This window comes from Phoenix dactylifera, chromosome 3, assembly GCF_051530095.1.
Source record: "Phoenix dactylifera cultivar Ajwa chromosome 3, Ajwa_hap1_PhDact_Kaust_v1.1, whole genome shotgun sequence".
NCBI classification, from domain to species: domain Eukaryota; kingdom Viridiplantae; phylum Streptophyta; class Magnoliopsida; order Arecales; family Arecaceae; genus Phoenix; species Phoenix dactylifera.
Window position 1 is genome coordinate 42,078,364 of NC_143192.1, and position 25,554 is coordinate 42,103,917.

General features: G+C 40.0%; 1 protein-coding gene across 1 annotated transcript; it reads right to left on the reverse strand.

Moving 5' to 3' along the window:
* Nucleotides 1-236: 236 nt before the first annotated feature.
* LOC103718502 (uncharacterized) lies at nucleotides 237-23,750 on the reverse strand. Its single transcript, XM_039118703.3, has 8 exons — nucleotides 23,308-23,750; nucleotides 21,969-22,021; nucleotides 20,321-20,380; nucleotides 20,123-20,200; nucleotides 18,578-18,707; nucleotides 18,203-18,255; nucleotides 1,807-1,989; nucleotides 237-749 (listed from the first exon to the last, which is right to left on the reverse strand). The coding sequence occupies exons 1-8, from the start codon at nucleotides 23,660-23,662 to the stop codon at nucleotides 600-602; spliced, it is 1,062 nt and encodes a 353-aa protein (XP_038974631.3). The 5' UTR covers nucleotides 23,663-23,750; the 3' UTR covers nucleotides 237-599.
* Nucleotides 23,751-25,554: the final 1,804 nt, after the last annotated feature.

A 25,554-nucleotide genomic window follows, 5' to 3' on the forward strand; every position in this document is an offset into this window, starting at 1 on the left:
GTATTGGTAGATAGATATGCAAAAAAGAATAGTAAGATCTGAAATATCTTTTGTTCTTGGCTAAGAACGTACAATCTTCCCCTGTAAGGCAAGGTTTTATAAGAAGGGACATAGTCATTTTGGCAAGTGACCGTACTGAGATGAACTGATATCTCAGTTTACCTCCACCGAGATGGAAGGAAAAATCTGTAAGCAAGTGGTATTCCAAAACCTTGGCCCATATATCAGAACCGAGATATCAAACTCTTGGCCGATATAATAAATCTGGGTTTCACCAATGTTTTTAAGACACTAATTTTAGTATTTTATCAATGAAAATATACATTTTAAAGTAACAAAAGAACAATAGAAATTCTCAGCTGAGATATTGATATCATATCAGCTGATATCTCAGGATAAATCGGTTTATATCAGCCAAGATGAAAATCTGCATGGAGAAAGCAAAATGACTCTGGCATGCAGCCTACCAACTGAAGTCCATGTGTTCTGAACATGTCGAGATGGCTGGAGTTCACTGCAGAAAGATCTAGGAAATAGCACACCTCTGAAGTGAAGAAGATTGTTAAGCTGAGGATGGGACCTTTTATGCTGGAAAATTATCAGCAAGCAAGTTCGCAAGGTCTCCACTGTCTAACATTCAAGCTCAATGGGCTCGGCAGGGCAGCTGACCAAGCATCCAGGTCTGGTAGCGGGCCTGTGAGTGCAAGATAATTATTACTATCTTTTTCTGCCATTCTCTTCCAGCTTAGCTGTACCAACAAACAAGTAGATCAGAAGTGCCTTGCATGCCAAGAATAAATGCACAAACATGATCAAAAGGGATGACAATAGAAGCAACAATCAACATGTACAGTTGACAAGCCACAGCTTCATAGCCAGCTTTCCACACGACAATTTATCTAACTCTAGTTTTGTTGCAGCCAAAAACAAGGAAAATAACATGAAACTTGAAGTGAAAAGACGGGAAAAACATAAAAAAGATTTTTTTTTTTTTTTTGCCTAGCACTCTGAGCCATATAACATGAAAAAGCCTTACAATTGTTCTATAAAATTTTCCTTTTAAGTCTCCAAGATATGTACATATCATATAATATTCCAAATCACCTCGAAACAAATTAGGATAATCAGTCGTAATTACCTTCTAACAATATTGCCAAAATTTGCATATTTGTATAATTATGGTACAAAAAGCTGCGGATCAACAATTCTGCAAGCATTTCATAAGCCCATTAAAATAATTTTGTTAGCAAGCAAAATGATTTTTAAAATATCTGATGATTTCATGTTCAACAGAACTCTCATGAGTTATTTATATAACAACTGCATACCATAGAATATGGTTATGTGAACTATCATCCATGAAATTGTCAAATTTAAGAATGGGAACCTTTAATTTATATATATACATATATACCATAAATCAATATTTTCTCATAAATGGCCTGAAAGAATGGAGACAAACATAGATGCATCTACAAAGGCAATATGATTTCATCCTATTTTTCTTAATGAAAAGGAAATATCATCCAAAGGAACTCAATTACATAATAATCAAATAAAGATGTAGACCAGGAAGGATCAACTAATTCAGCTAATAGCAAAACAATTGGTGGTAGTTGTAATATTGTCAGAATGAGCACTAAAGTACTGCAGTTATTCTAGATGAAAGCTGCCTTGAAATTGTTGCTGTTCCTCTGACTCCCAAAGGATGATTGTCACTCCCTTGGGAAATCATTCGGAGGTAAATGGGGAAACATATGTATAGGCATATTTTCAGCTGAGATATAGAGATCAGTGGTAATATACCTTTCCTGGAAATGCCTTGCATAGTGCCTTAATTGTAGAATTTTGCACCCAGGAATCAGTCGATAAAATCATTTCTACTGTTTTATCTCCACTGCCAGATACTTCAGAATGTGCCCCACCACAATTCACCATAATTCGACCATGGGGCATCAGCTTTCTTTCAATTTCCAACCAAGTTTCAACCTGTCATGAACATAAGAAAATACAATTCAAAAATAGGTGATGTTACATGGATAAAAAAAGAAATTGAATAAAATAGAGAGACCTAAAATGTAACAAAATATAAAAGCAGTAATAGCCAAAAAAGGAAAAAGAAGAAAGGAATTGCAATGTACCACAATGCTAAGAAACAAGTATTTAAAAAAAATCAACACAAGAAAAAAGTTATAACAAATAAGAAACAGACCAACATGTCATGCCTGAAATCATATAACTAATTTGAGCTAGAACTTTCAGAACATGGTAATGTCCCATAAATCTTGGACATCTTGTTGCCATATCATTATTGATTATTCATATGTAAAGATCCATGATAGAATCCCAAGAGTACCATATAAAATAGAAATTACAGCTGTTTATTTAACCTCTAGGAGCTATACAAGGCCCTGACAATTTTTTTTGGAGAAATAAAAGGACTTGACATTAAATGCTGTAAATATGGAGTGTCGAAATAGATATTAGTAATTAGTCTTTTTTGGTGCTTTTAATGGTTTAGAAGTGAAGATTCCAGCATTTGCATTGGAGTGTCCCATGATATTTCTCTAGAACTATCTTCCATATGCCAATCCTCTTGGTTATGTGAGAAAGATGCTCTATTGTCAGAGTGCCCAAAAATATTTGTTGTCTTATTTACTATTATATAGTGGCAAAAGCCTGCCACTTTCTTGTATCCTATACTTTATTCCACTATCTTTTAAGTATTTTGGAAAGAATACCATGTATTTTTTTCCACATGGCTGCCAATTTTAAAAGAAGTTAAGCAAGCCAGCATCATCTCTCCACTCCTGCTGCTTGCATCTCCAATCCATCCCTCATCTAACCTTTATGTAGCTGTATGTCCACTATCCCAGTGTACAGTTTAGTCATGACATGGCTTGTCCCCAAACACCTCTCTCTGGTCACCACCTGCACCACATCTCCTCCATTCTCTCCAAATTGAGCCACATTCACCAAGCCTTAGCCTTCCTCAATGCTCAACCTCCATGCCTGTATCACCCACTGCTGCCTCTCCTAGATCAGCACCTACACCACAACCTCTCCATTGATTCCCCTTGCCTTTTCAACCAACTCGCCATCAATGGCAAGCTCATGACCTTGTACTCCAATGCACCACCTCTTGCCATCTGCAACATCAGCATCAGCAGCCTTGCAGTTTCTCCAAGTTGTTTGCTATCTGCAACAGCTACTCTAGCAATTTTCTCCCTAAGCAGCCCCTCCTTGCTAAAATGCACTGTCGATCCATTCCTACTGCTCTTCTCTCTCTAGTAACCTAAAAAACTCCATTTTCAGCTGATTTAGCGTTACATGGACTGCACTTTAAATGCCATCCAGATGTTTGACAGAATCGCAGAAATGCCTCAATGATATGTGTGTTTAAAAATCACCAGTCCGTAGACTTCTTCAGAGTGAATTGAGACCCTAAAGTGTTTATTTGGTTGCAAAGAGTCAACTTTCAGTTAGATCATGTAATAACCCCCAAAAAAACAAAATTTATATAAAGAAGGATAGAATAGTCCTTAAAAATTGATATAAAGGGTAAAATTGGAAGGAATCAAAAGTTAATGGCATAACAGTAGATATATTGAAGTGTTAGGGGCAAAATGAAAATTTAATAATTTAAATAAAGGGTGAATAGTGCTTAATGTGACTTAATTAGGGGGATTGGTCTGACGGTGGAGTTTAAACAGAGAGGGAGAAACACAGAGAGAAGGAAAAGAAAGAAAGAAAGAAGAAGAAGAAGAAGAAAGAAGAAGGGAAGGGAGTTTGAGGTGGAAGGGATCCCCGGTTGCGCTGCCAGTTGAAGGGAAAAGCGTAGGTCTTCTTCCTCTCTACGCAAAGACCTCGATTTTCCGAAGAGAAAAGGTAAATACCCATCCCTACCTAGTCTTCTAATGAAATTAGGCTATACAAAGGGTGGATGTGGTCTAGAGAGGTTGGATAAGGGTTGTAGAGGTGGTTAAAAGAGGAAGAATCGGATTTCGACAAGTTTTTCCGGCACTGTGGAAAAACTGTGTCGAAGTCCCAACTTTGGTGAATTATTTCGGGGGTCAATCAGCCTCCGATGATGATGTATCTTACCATTTTGGAAATCCCTATGAGTGTAGAACATTGGGTATAAATTTCATAAAAATTGGAGTTCGGAAAGTGGATCAAAATCGGGATGAAGTAACCCACTGTCAGTCCGGGTTACTGTTCATCCGGATGAAGAAGATGAAAAAAGGATGATGTTGGGTCGACCCAAGGTTCAGTAAAATTTTGGATTAGAAGGGATTCGATCCTTTCGCACACCTTGACCCTATAGCATTGGTCCAAGGTGTGTGTGGGATACTCTTGCATCATGATTCATGTAAATTGAGGATTAATTAATAAGAATAAGGGAAAAAGAAAAGATGTTAATTAAGGGAGGAAGTTGTGTCAACTGAAACTTTTATGCTTACAATTGATACGTAGGTTATTGGGCCTTGATACAAGAATAAATGTGTGATTAATGCATGTTTCAGTTGGGCAAGGAACTAAGGATCAAGAGGAAGAAGTCTCCTACTGCCTTCCATAGAGTTTTGGAGGTGTATCAGAACCGTGCCGGATTGGCAGGTGAGTGGAAGTCATGTACTTTGCACCATGAGCATTCTTAATTCATTTTCATGAATGTCGCCAATTGTAAATTGATTCCACTTGTGCATATTGATTGATATTGTAGTAGATTCCTCTATAATCTTGTTTCTCCATGCTTGATTATTTTGTACACGCATTTGGGGAAACATTGAGAGAAATTACGAGGGATAGAAGAGTAGTCAAATTGGTTCCGAATTGTGAAATGACTTCTTTTGTAAATTGATTTCATTTCCTCTATTTCAAAGACTTGTAGAGCCCTTTTCAGTGGTATATTGAGTTGCATTGCACTCCCATGATTCCTCACTCCCAACCCTGATGTTAGTTATGATTGGGTCGTGGTCGAGTGAGTGGTTGTCTTGATTATGCTTCTTTTTAGTAGAGTATTGGGAGGGTACATTATGGCATTATGCATGGTTTGGTAGTATCTACAGGACACCTATAGTCGATGGGGTTAGACATCGGCCTGTGTGCACATAGTAGCCTTCTGGGTGGGCGGAGCCCAATCCCTTCTTAGGGGGGGACATGGCCCTAGGCGTAGGATCGGCCGGTCCTGCGACTTATATATGGCTTGCCGCCAGGCAAAGTAAAACCCCGCAAGGTGCCGTTTAGTATACAGATGTGAGATGTTTCTATAGATTTCTATTCTGGATACTGGCCAGCATATACATTATCAGTATGGTGTCTTATCCTGCATATGCATGTGACAGTAGGGAGTTGTTGTGGTTCGCCTGGGGCGTAAGACCCACCTCCCGACAGCTTTCTAGTGATGACTTCGCATATTGACTCCCCGATTTGCATATTTTAGTGTTATAATCTATTGAGCATATTCATGATGTATCATTCATGTCTATTTGATTATTCTATATATGCTCCTGATGAGTTGATTATGATTGTAGTGATACTGTGATGATTTACTCCATATTTCTTATGTTGAGTTGTGTGCACCCTGTTATTGATGACTGCTCATATGCTCTTGAGATTTCACCTCGAGCCATGATTATATCTTATCTCATGTGCATAGTACTCTCTAGTCCACTCACTGAGCATTCATATACTCACTCCCCAGTTTGGTATTTCTGATTGCAGGGCAGGTGTTGTATAGAGAAGAGCAGGGTTAGAGATTGCCTGCTAGCTGTGCCGCTCCATAGTATAATGTAGATAGAAGTTTATATATTTTGGTGTATTATAAACCTTCTATTGTATATCGTGTATAGTTACAGTCAGATCATGTTGTGGATATGGGTTGACCATGGATGGATTGGGAAGCAGGTATATATATATATATATGTGCAGATCAGTTGTGTGCCTGTGATAATGTATTGCTATATATTGTCCAGGTTTATTATGTGACAGATTATGTGATCGATGCTCTGACAGGTAGTGTTGTTGTATGTATTGAGATAATCCTGACAGGTCAATATAGAAAAGGTGATCATTTTGTGCATGCATCATGCCAAAATTTTCAGAATTTATTGATGATTGATAGGTAGTAGGGTTCTACGTGGTGGCTGGTGGCCTTATGCCTACCCGCACCCTAGGACCATCGCGGCGGCCCGCCGGATCGGGGCGGGGGTCGTGACAAGCTTGGTATCAGAGCAAAGGTTAAAGAAGAGTCCTGTCAGAGCAAAGAATTAAGTATATTGAGTTGCATTGCACTCCTCTATTTCATTTTCTCTATTTCAAAGACTTGTAGAGCCCTTTTCAGTGGTATATTGAGTTGCATTGCACTCCCATGATTCCTCACTCCCAACCCTGATGTTAGTTATGATTGGGTCGTGGTCGAGTGAGTGGTAGTCTTGATTATGCTCCTTTTTAGTAGAGTATTGGGAGGGTACATTATGGCATTATGCATGGTTTGGCAGTATCTATAGGACACCTATAGTCGATGGGGTTAGACATCGGTCTGTGTGCACATAGTAGCCTTCTGGGTGGGCGGAGCCCAGTCCCTTTTTAGGGGGGACATGGCCCTAGGCGTAGGATCGGCCGGTCCTGCGACTTATATATGGCTTGCCGCCGGGCAAAGTAAAACCCCGCAAGGTGCCGTTTAGTATACAGATGTGAGATGTTTCTATGGATTTCTGTTCTGGATACTGGTCATGCCGGACCAAATTTAAAATGGAAGCAGGAGAAGAGGGGAAGAGAAGGAGGAAGAAGAAGAGAAGAAGGAGAAGGGAGGAGAAGAGAAGAAGAGGAAAACGTGGGGGAAAGAAATCTTTAATTCTTCATTAAAACCCTAATCAACATAAAAGTTCCCTATAAATAGGGCCCCCATAAGAACAATTAAAATAAACCCCTTACATAAAATAATTCCCCACAAATAAGCCCTAAAATGCAAATAAGCCCAGAATAAAATAAATCACAAATAAATCCTAAAACACAAATAAACCCAGAAATAACAATAAGCAAATATGCAAACAAAATGGGGACCTAGCTGATGTCCCCATCAACTCCTCCCGGGTGAGAAAAGCTCGACCCCGTCGAGTGTAGATCGGGTCGGCTGTCGTACTGCTCCAGAAGATCCGGGTCAAGGCGCTGCAACTCAGCTCGCGAAATCCACGACACATCTGATTCGGGTCGACCTTTCCACCGAACAAGGTAACATTGGTAGCTTCCTCTCCTGGTAGATATAACCTGTTCATCTAATATATGTTCTATATGTTCTCTACGTGCATGAAACTGTGGAGGTGGAGGCTCACTAGCAGGTGCTAGACCAGGGTGATCAACAACAGTGGATGTATCAACAAAAGGGTCAGAAGGAATGAATGTTGATTTCTTGTATGGGACTAAATCTTCAATATTAAATGTCGCACTAATTCCATAGTCTTCAGGAAGATCTACAATATACGCATTCGAACTGATTTTCTTTAGGACTTTGAACGGTCCCGCACTACGAGATTGCAACTTTTTGAACGTTCCCGAAGGAAGTCGTTCAGGTCTAATTCTTACCATGACTGAATCACCTACATTTAATTCTTTATAACGTCGGTGCAAATCAGCAAGGGATTTATATTTTAAGTTATTAGAGTGAATAAGTTTGCTGATCTCCTGATGCAATGAATGCAGGTGTGAAGCAAATGATTGTGCAGACTCAGAGACTCTATGGTGATGAGACATGGGAATCAAGTCTATGGGTTGCCTAGGTTTATAGCCATTCACCACTTCAAAAGGACTCATGCCTAAGGTCCTATTGACCGAACTATTATATGCAAACTCGGCAGTTGGTAACACGAGATCCCAAGTCCTAGTATGCTCACCTACCAGACATCTGAGAAGACTCCCTAGACTTCGGTTGACAACTTCGGTCAGGCCATCAGTTTGAGGATGATAGGCAGAGAAAAATTTTAACTTGGTACCCATCATGTGCCAAAGAGTTTTCCAAAAATAGCTCATAAATTTAACATCCCTATCAGACACAATAGATTTAGGGAGACCATGGAGTCTAACGACTTCGTCAAAATAGAGTTTCGCAATCCTAGAAGCATCAGAAGTCTTAGAACATGGGAGAAAATGAGCCATTTTAGAGAACCGGTCCACTACTACAAAAATGATATCGTGTTTGGTCGAGGTACGTGGAAGCCCTAACACAAAATCCATGCTAGCATCTTGCCACGGACAATCAGGAACAGGTAGTGGAGTGTAAAGCCCAGTGTTCTGTTTACGTTGTTTGGCTAACTGACATGTGCGGCACTGAGCGACGATCTTGGCCACGTCTCTCTTGAGACTCGGCCAGAAGAAACGTCTTTCCACCATCTCAACGGTTTTGTCTCTCCCGAAATGCCCAGACAGTCCTCCAGCGTGTACTTCCCATACTAGAAAATCTCTCAAAGAAGTTCGAGGAATACACAATCAGTCGGAGCGAAAGAGATAATCATCTTGTAAAAAGAAATCATCGTGCTCTCTCTCTACTCCATCTCGTAAGGTCAGGTATACATTACTAAAATCGGGACAGGTGGTATATTGTTCCCTGATCCTTTCAAAACCAATTACTTCAGTGCTCATCATTGATAGGAGGAAGATCCGTCGACTGAGCGCATCAGCAGCCTTATTTTCAACTCCAGCTTTATGTTTCAGCACAAAAGTATAGGCTTGTAGAAACTCAATCCATCGGCTGTGTCGAAGGTTTAGTTTCTTTTGAGAATTGAGATACTTTAAAGCCTCATGGTCTGAATACAGGACAAATTCTTGCGGTAGCAAATAGTGTCGCCAATGTCGCAAAGTTTGCACTACCGCATAGAATTCCTTATCATAGGTGGAATAACGCAACCTGCCGTCACTTAATTTTTCGCTAAAGAACGCGACAGGATGACCTTCTTGGCTTAACACACCACCTATGCCAACGCCAGAGGCATCACATGCGACCTCGAATACTAGTGAAATCAGGAAGGCGCAAAACAGGTGCTTCGGTCATCCTATGCTTAATATCGTTAAATGCTTGGGAGGCCGACTTAGTCCAGATAAAGTCTCCTTTCTTCATGCAATCTGTGATGGGAGACATTATTGAACTAAAATTCCTAATGAAGCGACGATAGAAAGTAGCCAGACCATGAAAACTACGTACTTCTGCTAAGGTCTTGGGCTCAGGCCAATCGACTATCGCGCTTACTTTTTCTGGATCAGCGGAGACACCCTTGGAAGACACTATGAATCCTAAGAAAGTGACGTGATCAGTCAGGAAGGCACACTTCTTAAGGTTTGCAAAGAAGCATTTTTTCCGCAGGACTTCACAAACCTGCCTTAGGTGTGAGAGATGGAGCTCTTGAGTTTGACTATAGATGAGGATGTCATCAAAATATACAACGACAAATTTGTTCAAGAAAGGTCGAAAGATCTGTGTCATCACCCTCATAAAAGTACTTGGAGCATTTGTTAGTCCGAAAGGCATTACTAACCATTCGTAGAGTCCATCTTTAGTTTTGAATGCAGTTTTCCATTCATCCTCAGGACGAATCCGAATCTGGTGGTACCCACTCTTTAGGTCGATCTTGGAAAAAACTGTAGCACCAGACATATAGTCTAAAAGGTCGTCCAGCCTAGGAATGGAAAAACGATACTTAACCGTGATTTTATTGATAGCACGGCTATCGACGCACATCCTCCAAGAACCATCTTTCTTGGGAGTGAGGAGTGCAGGTACAGCACAGGGACTTAAACTCTCACGAATATACCCTCGAGTGACGAGTTCGTCAACTTGGCGTTTCAGTTCAGTGTGCTCGTTTGGATTGAGTCTATGGTGGGGACGATTTGGCAGTGATGCTCCAGGAATGAGATCAATTACGTGCTGGATATCACGCATTGGAGGGAGTGTCTCTGGAAGATCAGTTGGGAAGACAGAGTGAAACTCCTCCAACAGAGGAACTACGGCGGCCGGATGTTCGGCATTTGACTCCACATTGATAACTCTAGCCACAAGGGCGAACACAGGTGATTGGCTTTCGATATCTTTCATTACCTCTTTCGAAGTAATGATGTGAAGTGATTCATCTTTTTGTGGTGTAGCACCCTTCTTCTCAGGGTCGGGCTCTCTAGGAGGCAATGAATTCAGTATAATTTTCCGACCCTGGAACATGAAACTACACGAATTTGACCGACCATGAAGTGTGACGTCCCTATCGTATAACCAAGGTCTTCCTAGAATGACTTGACCTACGTCCATCGGAAGGCAGTCGCACCAAATCTCGTCTTTATAAGATAGGAATTGAATCGGGACAAGGCATCTTTCTGATACCGAAATGGACGTCTTATCTACCCAGGCTACTTTATATGGATTAGGATGAGGGGTAGATTTCAGGCCAAGGCGAGAAACAACTCCAGACGCAATGGCATTGATGCAACTCCCGCTATCAAATAAGATTTTGCATGTTTTACCATTGATCTTAATAAGTGTATAAAATAGGGAGGTTCTTCGCCAGTCTTGTTCGGTCTTTGTTTGGGCTAGTGTGCACCTAACCACATGAAGCCTATGGTTTTGGTCATTCCTATCAGTGGGCTCATTTTGGTATTCAGTCTGAACAAACTCTAATCCGGTCTTTTCGTCTCCAAAGTCATCTACAAAATCCTCGATGTTTGGTTCATAGACTTCTTCGACACGTTCAGTATCCTGGGTTCCTGCTTCCAGTTCAGTCATTAAATAGGTCTTGGCATTACATTGGGACGCAATATGGCCAAACTTTTGGCACCTGAAACACTGGGTTTGGTTTCTTAAGGGCGGGTTGGACCCTAATATGCCTTTTCCTTTATCAGTTGATGTACTTTGAACAGGCACCGGGAACGTCCTAGTCGGTGTTTGGCTAGAACCGGGCTGGGAAGGATGATTGGAGAGTGGTCTAGGTTGTGGGAGATAGCTTTGACTAGGTCGGGCTCCTGGGGGTAAGAACCGAGAGTCGGTACGTCTCACCACAGGGACTCGTAAAAAACTATCCACATCCTGAGCCAATTGGTATGCCTGGCCAAGGGTAGTAATCTCTCGGAGGATCAATTCTTTCTGGATCTCCTCGCGGAGTCCTGCCCGAAACCTAGAAAGAGTAACAGTCTCCTCTTCGATTACACCGCATCTCATGTGAAACTCTTCAAATCGTGCAATGTAATCGGCAACAGTTGAGGTTCCTTGAGTTAGTTTCTGCCATCTATCCATAAGGCGTTGTCGATAAGAGAATGGCAGATACTTCTCATTCAGTTTTTCTTTCATATCCTCCCAAGTGGTGATGCGTGGAAGCCTCTGGGTCTCACGCCGATGTTCAACGTTATGCCAGTACCAGTGAGCTTGCCCAATAAGCTTCATTTTGGCAAACCGTACTTTTCTATCATCAGTCATATCGTACCACTCAAAATAATTATCCATGGCTGCTCTCCAATCAAGGTACACGCTAGGCTCTAATTGACCAGCAAATGTGGGAGCTTCTACTCGTACGGTACGAAGTAGTCGCTCATCAAGATCGCGCTGGTGATCAGGAGGAAGTTGGTTCCTAGGAGGAAGTTGGTTCCTAGGTGTAGCCAAACCAAGCTCAGGGTAAGCCGCGAATGGGGTTGACGGCTCAGGATTCGTAGGAGGTTGCACTAGAGCACGGATCTCTCGTTTGAATTCCTCTTGATCAGCTCGTAATGCAGCTAGTTGGTCCAAAATATCTTGTAAAACTCTGGGGTCCATGGTGGGTAAAGGGGACTGAGAGTCAGTAAGGAGGTACTCTCGACCACTACGGGTGGGCATGCAGGAACTATTCTAGTTGGTGATATGATATGCAATGCTACTAATGAACCCTAATTGACCAAATGTGATGCAGGACAACCTACTAATGCAACTTACTATGAAGTCGGAAATCAGCAAATTTTCACAAAAGTAACTCAAAATTAAATGTTACTAATTGGTACTTTGGTTATCTCAGAATTAAAGTAGAAAATTAGTCACTATAAGAAATTAGGTTGCAAGCACGTTTTACGGTCATTCAAAGTCCGAAAGTAATCTGATCTATGGATGTTGAGAACTATCCAGTCGCTAAGGTGTGCTAATTTAATATTTAGATTTAAATGGTGGATAGGATGGGTGTGGTAGTAAATGTTCTGGGTTTTGCAGTTTGACAATAAAATAAGTTTCAAGATAGGGTTGTCATGCAAGAGAACTAGAACATATTTAGATAAACAAGCCCAAAGGAGGAAGAACCTATTACCTGTGGCGGATACAGCCAATCAGAATCATGTACTCATGGGCTGGGGCGACGGTCGGGGGCGCGGTGAGTCGGCTCGTCGGATGGCGTGAATCTGGTCGAGTTACAGCAACTGGGGACCTGCTGAACCTGTCAACTTTGGGGTATACTGTATGGTGTGGCTAGCGGGCCTGTAAATGAGGGAGGCTTGTGAGTTGACCCTTGAATCAGTGGCGGGCCCTGCAGTCAGTTGGGCCATAGGTGCTACGGTGGATCGGGCGCAGGAATGGGGCGCGGTTTAGAGAGAGGGAAGGAAAAAAAAAGGGGGGGGGGCGCGATGGAGCTCGAGTGAAGGAAGAAACTGGGGACCGAAAGGGGAGTGGAGAGAAAAGGGAAAGGTGGAGGCGGTGGTCTGGTGCAACGGCAAGCGGAGGTGGGCGTAGCGGCGGGGCAGTCGGACCGTGAGGAGGAGAGGACGGCGGAAGGAGGGCGGCGGGCGGCCGGTGGAGTCGGCCGGTGGTGAGGAAAATGGGAGGGGATGTACGATAAGGCCGTCGGCGTCAGCTCGGGCCCCGGCGGGATGGTGGCGTCGGCTCGGGCACCGGCGGCTCGGGCGGTGGACGAAGGAGGAGGAGGATGGAACGGATCTCGGCGGCGGCAGGAAGCGGCACGGGCGGAGGCGGCGACGGCGGAGCGACACGGGCGGCACGGGCACAGGGGCGGCGCGGGCTCGGGTGACGGAGGAGATGGCGTCGGCGGCAGAGACGGCACGGCAGAGGCGGCGAGGAGGAAAAGGCGGAGTGGCCGGTGGTGGCGCTGCAGGCTGAGCTCGGCGACGGCGGCGAAGGAGGCGGTGGAAACCCTAGGGTTTCCTCTTCGGCAGAACAGAGGTTATTTTTTTTTTTTAGGAACACGTGCAGGTCACGTGATCCGAAGGGATTTTTTTTCTTTTTTTTTTTTTTTTGAACCTTGACGGGCTTGGGTTATTGGATTCGGGTTTCGAATGAGACCCGCTCCGATAACTGTGAAACTCAGCACGTGCGGATCACGTGCCAATTTTTTTTTTTAACTTACTGGATGTGGACCCGGGCTATCGGGTTTTGGGGTAACGGGTTTAGAACTCACCCGTTACCACCCGTCTTCAACCTCCCGAACCTCCCGACCGAAACGGGAGGATGACCCGGGCTGCTCGGCGGTCGTTGCGGAGCGACCGAGGGGACCGGCGGCGCAGCCAATAGCCACGGGGCTCTGATCGGCGGCGGCTGCAGTCGGGAAGGAAGACAGCGGCGATTGCGGCCGGAATGGAGGGCGAATCGGCGGTTGCAGGCAGGGCGGCCGACGCAGTGGTGACTCCGGTTTCGAGGGACAAAGCTGCAAGGAGGGCGGTGACGTTCTTCTTCTTTCCGGCGGCGGGAACCACTCGTGGCCCTTCGACACGCTCCGGCGTCCGTGGTCAACGTACGGCGTAGTATTCGTGCGGCCACAGGAAACCGGGGATCCGTCGGCGCTCGGCCATACACCGGCTGACAGTGTTTGCCGGTGGTGGGGAAAGCGGCGGCGACTGATGGATCAAGTCAGAGAGACGCGAAGGAGAGTCTGGTGCAGGGGCTGTGGCTCTTTCTTCTCTCTCGGCTGCAGAACTTTTTTTTTTTGGTTTGGAAGAAGTAGCCGGGAGATGGATCGGGGCTTTGGCAGCAGGGGCAAAACCAGCCTTGCTCTGATACCAAGTTGATGCCGGACCAAATTTAAAATGGAAGCAGGAGAAGAGGGGAAGAGAAGGAGGAAGAAGAAGAGAAGAAGGAGAAGGGAGGAGAAGAGAAGAAGAGGAAAACGTGGGGGAAAGAAATCTTTAATTCTTCATTAAAACCCTAATCAACATAAAAGTTCCCTATAAATAGGGCCCCCATAAGAACAATTAAAATAAACCCCTTACATAAAATAATTCCCCACAAATAAGCCCTAAAATGCAAATAAGCCCAGAATAAAATAAATCACAAATAAATCCTAAAACACAAATAAACCCAAAAATAACAATAAGCAAATATGCAAACAAAATGGGGACCTAGCTGATGTCCCCATCAACTGGCCAGCATATACATTATCAGTATGGTGTCTTATCCTGCATATGCATGTGACAGTAGGGAGTTATTGTGGTTCGCCTGGGGCGTAAGACCCACCTCCCAACAGCTGTCTAGTGATGACTTCGCATATTGACTCCCCGATTTGCATATTTCAGTGTTATAATCTATTGAGCATATTCATGATGTATCATTCATGTCTATTTGATTATTCTATATATGCTCCTGATGAGTTGATTATGATTGTAGTGATACTGTGATGATTTACTCCATATTTCTTATGTTGAGTTGTGTGCACCCTGTTATTGATGACTGCTCATATGCTCTTGAGATTTCACCTCGAGCCATGATTATATCTTATCTCATGTGCATAGTACTCTCTAGTCCACTCACTGAGCATTCATATACTCACTCCCCAGTTTGGTATTTTTGACTGCAGGGCAGGTGTTGTATAGAGAAGAGCAGGGTTAGAGATTGTCTGCTAGCTGTGCCGCTCCATAGTATAATGTAGATAGAGGTTTATATATTTTGGTGTATTATAAACCTTCTATTGTATATAGTGTATAGTTACAGTCAGATCATGTTGTGGATATGGGTTGACCATGGATGGATTGGGAAGCAGGTATATATATATATATATGTGCAGATCAGTTGTGTGCCTGTGATAATGTATTGCTATATATTGTCCAGGTTTATTATGTGACAGATTATGTGATCGATGCTCTGACAGATAGTGTTGTTGTATGTATTGAGATAATCCTGATAGGTCAATATAGAAAAGGTGATCATTTTGTGCATGCATCATGCCAAAATTTTCAGGATTTATTGATGATTGATAGGTAGTAGGGTTCTACGTGGTGGCTGGTGGCCTTATGCCTACCCGCACCCTAGGACCATCGCGGCGGCCCGCCGGATTGGGGCGGGGGTCGTGACAGATCACTTAATAACCAATGTTTTGGCTATGAAATTAATGCTGATGCCAGGTAATTTCCATATGTACCAACCAGACCATCCACACCACCCAAATTAATCAGGATCACCTGGAAGTTCTTTAGTATACAACTAAGTAGGGTTTGGATTATGAGTTTCTTATTTTTAAGTTGACCCACATATGAGGCAACTTGACCATGAGGAATCACAATTTGTATCCGCTAACCAGATGGAAATTCCTGAAATAACTAGGTTTTGGTGGAGATTTCTTTTGTTTCAGCAACAGAGTGGTTTACTTTGCTGGTTCTTTGGAACCAGATACCACATCATGTATGCCACTAAAGCCAGCAATCAGATCCACCTCCAACAGACTGGCCAACCCGACGTGTTTGCGAAGGGTGGTAAAAAGAATGTGAGTCTAGGAAAAAGCTTGATTAAGAGTTAAAATCAATGCAAGGTCTGGGAAAAGGCTTGATTAAGGGTAAACATCATGGAATGTAGCGAACGGCATATGCATGAATGGGATTGCAAAAAATTCAAAAGGATTGTTTGATCAAATTTTTGGAGCGGGCATTGCACCTTATAAGAATAGCTTCACCATTTTATGAAATTAAAGTCATGCTAGGCTCCCGATGCAAGGCAGAAGGCTGTTTATAAGAACCGAGACAGATTCCCGAATTTTGCTTATAATGGAGCATTATGCTTGCTTGATATTTTGAGTTGAAAGGACAGAATTTATGGGGCACTAATGTACACTCAGATATGCCCAAAAAGGCAAGAAGTATTGTAAGAAATTTACTCATCCTTTTTCCAATTTTGTGGGTGCATTGAACTCAATCAAATCGTAGCTAAGAGTATCTAAGATAGAGCTGGACAATCATTACAAACTTCATGACATTCTCAAAATGAAATGAGAGGCTAAAATCATGGGGACGCAAGGGCAAGATTTGAAAGTTACTTGGGTGCAACTGAATTGAGATGGGCAATCGAATCTACAAATTATTGGCTAGTGGCTGGATATGAACAGTCAAGTTGATGTGTTGAAGCCTTTTAAAAATCCAGAAATGACATGCTCTCTTACAAATTCTTCTCAGATTTTAGGAAACAAAGAGATTCATCCAAAGGATTTTTATGAACAATACTGCAATCCTGAAGTAGAAGCCATACTTTAGGGGAATAACAGAATTTGCTATTCCGATGTATATGATTAAATTAAAGGTTACTAAATATAAAATGAATTGCTTATTGTGTTATTAGCTGGGAACAAAATGAGCATCCAAGTACAATGCACATGCTTTAACAAGTAGTCTAGAAGTGTCAGCACACTGGAATTCTGAAAACAGTGTCCAGATAACATAAGTTAACCGCCCCTGTACTCATGTGAAGGTAGAAAGGAAAATGTCACTCTTAGTATCCAGTGAAACAGTTATGTCAAAAAAAAAAAAGAGGAAGAGAAAATAGAGAAAAATATAGGCTAATATTTTTCACGAAGGTCTTGATGCATGCTTGACTGAGTTTTCTTCCAAGGTCAACTGCAAAAATTATATCCTATCAAGCGAAAGATTTGAGGACCTACTTGAATTTCTACCGAAGTATAATTTTATGCGTCAGGAGGCTATTATTGATGCTTTTCTATGTAGCTTAGTCTTAAAATGTGCATTCCTGCCATCAATGTGGCTTTTAAAGCACTATCTAGTGACAAATTGTTGGTTGTGTATCCTGTCAAGCGTTTGGTTCAAAAGGGGGCTTCTAGGATATCAGGCATATGTTTGGGAGAAGAGTTGGTTCCTCCTGGGCCATGCTGTTTTGAGGATCTCCAGGAGGTGCAACTTTGGAACTTCTGGGCTTTTCCATCCCTAGTTCTTCATATTCCTCACTCTGCATTGCTTCTTCAGGCAAATGTAAAGGAGAATCTTCTCACTCAGACTCACTGGAGTTCTCGTTATAATTCCCACTGGACACGAAGAGAAAGCACAGGTCCTTCAGTTTCAGAATAGGAAGATGAATGTCCTGACCATATCGCAAGCGAAGGTTGTGGGGTGTGGGCCTCAAGAAGCCAAGTCTTCTGGTGTGGGCAAGGTGCCTGATAGGTAGGACAGCTCGTCTCTGGGATGGTTTAGAAGATGAATCTCCTGACCATATTGCAAGTAAAGGTTGGGGGGTGTGGGCCTCCAGAAGCCAAGTCTTCTGGTGTGGGCAAGGTGCCTGAAAGGTAGGACAGCTTGTCTCTGGGATGGTTTAGAAGATTAAGCAGTTGAGCCTTCTAGAAGAGGTTTTCAATCTTTTGGCCTTTATGCTGTAACCACAGGCCCTTTAAAAAATTATGGAACAATGGCTTGTTTATCTACAGCATGCGCCTCCTTTTTTTTTCTCTTCCTATCCGCTCCTTTCCCTTCTATAGTAATCTCTTTATCTTCTTTCATCTGGAAGCCTTCTAATAGAAGATTAAGTGGTTTAGAAGATTAAACAGTTGAGCCTTCTCATATAGGCTTTTGTCTTATGACCTTTATGCTGTAACAACAGGCCCTTAAAAAAATTAAGCAATAATGGCTTATCAATCTAGAGCTTGCACCACCTTCTTTCACTTCCTATATGTTCCTTTCCCTCTTATAATCTGATTATTCTTCTTGTTTCATCTCTTTATCTCCTTCAATATATTATCATTCTACTGTCGTAGGGGTCGTTTAATAATTTATTTAGAACACAAAATGTATGGAGGATCAGAAGTCTCCCTTGAAGGTATATCAGCATTAAATTTACAGAGGTTTTTCAACATCTAGAAACATAGCAGTAGGCAACATAACTCATATACATGTCATCAAAAAGTAAACATAAAACTTACCACCAAACCAAATAACCTAGTTCAGAAAATATACTGCTTATTACAATGGAAGGATAAAAAAGGAACAAGCTACAAACCTCTTTTAATTGTGGTAAAATCTTTCCATCAGAAAACAAATCCACAATAATGCCTGTATTGCAACAAAAGTAAAATATGATCTTGAGGGAGAGGAACGTACCAAAGTCATATGCTTTATTTTAATTTGCATTTATAAATAGAAATTAAATATTAAAGAAACTAATTATTTAACATGATTTTTCTCAATGCAAACACAATATGGTGAGATCTACAATTTGATCCCTAATCCAGCTAATTGTCAAGGGTATTTGCAACATTAATGTCAGAAGATTTAGCCAAATTGACCCATTAAAAGAATTATCATCCTATGAAGAAATTCAGGAAACATGAAAGCTTAATAATGTGTGTGGTTTAATTAAGCATTAGAAGATTACCTGCAAACCCTCCTTGAACTGTAGCAGATTCAGAAAGCGCATCACCAATGTGAACAGAAAGTGAACCACCAGCTTGTGTTGACTTCTCCAGTTCAGATAGACCAAAATACTCCCTTGCCATGTCGATCAGCTACCAAGAATTAGAGCAAAGTTATTCCCAAATAAGTAAACTTCCATGCAAAAATGTAAGAAGCAAAGATTTTAGGAGTGCTTCAGATAATGACCAGATATAATCTTGAAGAGTTGCTGCAAATATAGAGAGATGAAACAAAAATTTCAATGAATAAAGGAACTTCAGAGGCTTAAACAATGATATACTTGAATCAGAAAATGACATGCTTGCCAGTAGAACCAGGGAGTACATAAGAAAGTTTGATGTAATGTAGAAGAAGTCCTTGCTTTTTATGGCATCGGCAATTTTTGAACAGATATCTTGCTGTTGCAAGAACTGTAAAGAAGTGTGCGCACAAGATATGCAATTAAAAGAAGCTTTGGTCCTTTACATATAATACTCATATCTTTTACATGATTTTACGTGGGGCATACATACAAATGCGACTGCACAAAAAAATCATGAAAAAAAACCAAGACTTTGCCAAGTAGATACTAAAGAAAAGTGGTTCTGATGCAATGAAGTTTTAGACAGGAAAAAAGAAGGCAAAAGATTAGCTGCATGCCCTAAGTATAAGATAAGCAATCATCATGGACTAGGTATGATTTGCCAAACTATATCTAAAAAATATTAGCTGGATAAGCTGAAGTTTCTATTTTAAAGGATGAGCATCCTTCGGAAAGGAGGTAATTATGCAATGGGGTTTTAGAATGGAAAGAAGACCAGATAATTTCAGGAGAAAAGGTGGAAAGGAGGGTAGGCAAGTAATAAATCAAAGATGATATCAAAGAAAAGGAAGTTATGATAAAATGGAGCATGGGACATTGTTTCATCATGTACTATGTAATTTGCATTTGCAATATGATGATAGAAATCTTCAATCCTACTAAATATTACCTTCATACTTTAGGAAGTCTAATTTTGGTTGGCATCTTTTGTATTTTCTTAAGATTCTAAGGCCTTTTTGAGATAAGAAACTACTTTTGATAGTTCTTACATTAGATTGAATAAACTAGTAGCATTGCTATGCATTTCAAATCAATGAATTTACATCTGTTGTTCAATACAACAATAAGAACTCGATAAAAACTATTACCCTCTTCTTTTGTGGCACCAATTTCCCTTGATTCCAGAAATTTACATTTCACAAGCTTGATAACAGCTTGTCTTATATTTACGAAATTGGCACTGTGATTCATTTCATTACTTGGCACAAAAGGTGCCTTGGGTTCCTGATCTGGCAAATAAAAATAATTCCTAATATTATGAAAACAAAAATAAGTTGTTAAGGAAGAAAGATCATCCAATCCAGGAAAACAAAAAAATGATAAGAACCTTTTATTGGGTTGATAATAACTTAAGAGGAATCAAAGCAATAAATAAACAGGTATCATAAAAAATTTAATTTAACAGAAGTTGGCAATGTCCCTTACTATCTCATCAATCTCCCAACCTTCAACATGCAATGTAGGCCATAACTTAAGCAACAAGTGTGCTGCTGTCCCACCTCCCTGGAAAAGTTGCACCTTAAAATGTAAGTTTAATATATATATCCTTCTAAAATGTCTAGTTAGAGACATGAGAGACAAAGCAGAATTTTTTTAAAATATTTAGATTTTAGAGTGAATTACCAAACCTAGGATTGCTATAGGACCTTGTGGAACAATAGCAGGAAGGCTTGCAAACTCATCCTGCAAAAGACATCAAAAAATAGAGGTCAAAGGGAATAAAACTGTTAATTTAACAAAGAAAATTATGGTAATGGGTCAGGTGATAATTAATATGTTTTGCCAGAAGAAAGATATGAAATATGGAAGAAGAAAACTCAATATGTGCATTATAACATTTGCAGTCAAATAAAAGTTTAGTTAAAAGCATAGAAAAGAAACCATATTGTCAAAGAATTTTATAACATAGCTCAATCACATGTGTGCGCGCACGCATGAATAAATACAACTATAATGTCTGAGGTGTGTATTGTAAGAGACCCTTAAGCAATTTTGGGAATAATAAGAATAGTCATGCAAAGCTCAGCAAGTTGCTTCGCACCCCATGCCAAATTTATCTACAACAACCAAGTGGTCAAAAATGATATTGAGAACTAACATCTTATAGCTATATCATATTTTGAATTTATTATACTAGATCCTTACTCGTGCTATGCATGTAGTTATCTCATGGTTTGCTCAAGATGCAATATGCACATAAGAGGTAGCATGGATGGATCTGATCTTTGTACTTTACGATTACTTTTTCTGCTATTCATATATTTGATATACACACTCCCAGTATTGGGAGCTGAACATATCTTGTTTCTCTCTTAGAGAACTGAATTTTGGAGGGATGTATTGGCTAGCATGGAAGTAGTCTTAGCGGGGTGGAGACATGGAAACAAAAACACATAAATTTCAAAGTTTTGGTTATTAGTACAATAGATAACAACATAGCCTTTTATAAAAAAGATGGAAATTTCTAGGTTTCTAAGAATCAACAATAAGTTCAAACTAAAAAAGATTTTTTTTTTTGGGGGGGGGGGGTGCGGGGGGAAAGAAAAATGTTTTGTTTAGCATTTTAAGCTAGCAAAGGATTAAATTGCGCAATAATGTAGGTTCACAGTCAAAGATTGATATTCGATCTCCAAAGCAAAAGCATTTACCCAAAAAAAAGGCAAAAGGTTTCAAGGAAAACAAAAGGATTTACAAAAAAAAAAAAGTTTAAAAAAAGTTAAACAATTTAAGGATTTTAACTTAGTCCATGATTTTAAATCAAAAGGAAAAAAATAATGTAGCAAGAACAAAATAAAAGATTCTACAAATCAAGGTATGCCATATACCGTACCGAAGCGAATGATACGGAATGTACTGTACCGAACGGACACCGAACTGGTACATGGTACGAAGGGCATGCCGACACTCAATACGCCGAATTGGCCTTCGTATTGGGCGTAGCGATATAGTAACAAGGTGGCACTGGTACGGGGCCGTTACTAAGACGGCATACCTTACTACAAACAATTAATCAATTAGGCCACAAGAAGTAAAGAGTAAAGAATGTAATTAGTTGGTTGGACAAATCCTAGACGAGTCTTTGCAGAGCTGTATCTTGTAATGCCAGCAAAGATGTACTAAAGTAAAGCACATGTCCAACAGTTATCATTTCCACAATACCAAACTGCGTTACCTTTGGCATAAGCTGTCATACATCAAAATAATAATTGTAACCTCACTTCTAATGATTATGTAAAGTTGAAAAAGGATCGACCAATGAGCAGTTTCATACCCAATATGACCCAGTCCATATTTGATCCTTGCTAAGCATGCTATGGATATTATCTGTATAGAAAAAGAATGTTAAACTTAATTTTGAACAAAATCACAATGTCAGTGTCCTAATTTTATATCAGGGCTTAAATAAGCAACAAAATATTGGCAGGAAGAAGGATGGCAGAAAGCATAAGTTTGAACATATGCATTTCACCGATTTACACCAACTGTGCTAACAATGTTAGTTTGATATGCCTATTGGGCTTAAGTGGCAGCATGTATAGACAGATGCAGGTCTTGAAGTGGTTCCTATTCTCCAATTGAATTTTTAAATTATATCATGACAATATATTTAACTAACTAGATATGTTGCTACCATCCATTTTCTACTCACTTGATACATGGGAAAGAGACCTCTAAAACATATGATTTTTGGTTTGTAGGAATTTAGAAAATTTTATGAGAAGCTTTTGAAGCCAAAACTCTGGAATTCCAACTTTATTATGAATGTGTGTGTGTGTCAGCATGCATGTTTTTGTGCCACCTCGCAGTTTGCTACTCTTGTAGTCTTTATATTCGATTTACTTTCTTTCTATAGGTTTTGCCCCACCAACTTAACGAAATTTTGGAAGTCAAGAAATACAGTTTATTCTCATCAAGACTAAGTAGTAAACCCTCTATGTCAGCACAATTTGACTGTATTATCTCATTAACACCCTTAACAGTTAAGCCTATTAGATCAACCATGGCAAGATAGCCATGGTACATAATTTCGATCGACAACAGGACATATACGGGAATTTCAGATGGTGTTATTTTTAGAATATGTGGCAAGGCATGTTGATAACACCTTAATCAACAATGTTTTTACCCAAGATAAACGTAACAACTTGAACAATTACATCAAAAACGGTCAAACTAATTTTTACACAGCGGGATGACCCAGATCATCGAGTTAAGCATATGTAATCACGCTTTTTCATTTCCTTTTCTTCTGTGCAGTGGTTTTAAAACTCATCCGTTGATCTTCTCTCACCAATTCAAGAACATGCTATAGCTAATTTAATGGGAATATAAGCTATCTAACTTAATGGGAATATATATATAGTTCAAGAATGTGTTGGACTAATTTAATAACCAATTCAAGAATGTGCTGCTCTACAATACTTCCAACCTATCCCCTACATACCACCTGTCCGGAATCGGTTATAAAAGCATTTTCTTGTTAATCTACTAGAGATTTCTTCAATCAGCACGAAATCCATGAAACCTTCTGTCCGATCAATTTCAAAACAAGATAACAAATTGTGACACCGAATTTTGCGAAGAAGGAAGAAGACGAGGGAATTTCTTACGCGAGGAGTCGAGAAGAAGAAACCTCGATTTGGGAGTGTCCACAACCACAATATTGTTGTGCTGGCTCGTCATACAAGTGAGGACCGAGTAGGAAGAGTCGTCGTCCCCCTCCGGCGTCGCCGACGGCGAATTTTCCGTCTCCGCAGCCTCCGCCTGGGCGTCGCGGGCGTCGCGGGCGTCGGGGAGGGCTCTGGGAGGGCAAGAAAGGGAAGGGAACGAGAATCGCACCCTCGGCCGGGATTTCCGCCGCATGGCTTCGAATGCATGGAACCGGCGGCGAAATTTATTGCCCCCTCGAGGCTCGACGCCGAGAGAAGAGAGAGGCCTTGTCGCCACCGCTATCGTCGTCGCCATTCTCTCCCCCTCTCTCTCCCTCTTTCAAGAACCGCTGCTGCGGCGGGGTTCGAAATATCTTTATCTTCGAATTGTTTGGTCTTTTCGACCAACGGTGGCTAGCTGGCAGGGTCTTCATAACGCCGTCAATAGTTCTAAAATTATTATGGGAAAAAGTTTAATATTTATAAATATTTTTTGAAACCTAGCTTTTAGATTATGACAACGAGGGATACCACCACTTAAAATAGCTTAAGGCACCAAAAGTGGTTATTTCGTTCTAGAAACTCATAAATAATATTGAACTCTGAACAAAGAGAGTAGACTTCAAATAGTTTAAGACCATTTGGTTAGGAGAGTTTTTGGCCAGCCAGGAAATATTTTTTGACTCTCTAAAAATATTTTTAGATGAAATAAAAATATTTAATAAAAAAAGGAAATGTTTTAACTAGAAAGTCAAAAACAGTAAAATCTACAAATTAGAGTGTCTTCAAAAAAAATACTTTTTAGCATGCATTTAAAAAAAACTATATTTATAAAAAAATAAAAATAAAATATTCATGATAAAATCATATAATTACAGAAAGTGCCATTTTATATCATAATGCATGAAGAAAAACATATGCAGGAGCCCAATAAATAAAAAATCTTAATCAGCATTGGCTTTCTTCTTTACCACGTAATCAAAGTATTATTTTTTTATTTATTTATCTATCATTTTAAAAAAAATAATGAAAAGAAAACAACTCTAAAACCTCATTTTTGCAAGTATAATTGTGTACCTCTATATTAAAATCTTCTTTTAGAAACTCATAAATAATATTAAACTTTGAACAAGGGTAGTACTTGAAAGGGCCATCAAGATTTGAGACCACAAAATATAATGCAATTATAATGGTAAGAACCTACATATTGTACTGCTGCTGTTACAAGTTATTATACATGTTCGTTACATAATGGAGGTGCTCTAAGACTATTATAATCAATTTAATTTGATTAACAATTAGTATTGTTAGTCTGTGTAGATTGTATTGCTTAATGAAATCATTACGGTGATAGAATTAGTATAGTTTGAACTAATTTTGTGCTGTCATAACATCAAGCAATACATGAGCACATGACCCACCCCTCTCGTGTAATTATCCTACCCTCTTGGATCACCGTGGCCTCTTTGGTGCGATTACATGCGGAGTCCACTTCGGATGATCACATATGGGGCCCATTTGTCAATAAAAAATTACGATTTTTGTGAAAAAATGAACTTCACAAGTAAAGTGCTGGAAAATTTGGTTGTACAATGGAATAGATAATATCTTAAATACCATTATCTAATCAATTTTTTTAATTATATTTTAGTTGTGTTTTAATAGTCACTCCTTTGTATGACATAATACTATGTAAAATTTATAATAACTAAAAAACATATTTAAATATTTTTTAACATAATGAATGATAATAGTGATGATGACAATACATGTTTAACAAACTTTATGTTACTAGCAGAAAAAAAATACTATTATCATTATTAATAATGATGGTCATGACATGTAAGAAAATTATTGTTTATAACATATAATATAGTCCAAAACATAATTGAAATCTCAATAGCATTCTATGATGGTTGTAATAATATAATAAAGATTGTCATCTAACAAATTGATAACTACTTTAGTTGTTTTTGATATAAAATTATCCTTTCACAATTTTGAAAACTAATTTAATGCAATTCAAACCTCGATATCCAATATCTTTTGTGCCATTCTATCCAAATAAGTTTGCCTATTAATTTATCAATATTTGAACAAGAACTTGTCAAATATTTTGATTCATACTAGTTGAAGATTTAATAAACCTAGTCATTGTGCATAATTAATCATCACTCTGTATAGAAGGATTTAAGTTATATTTTTCAT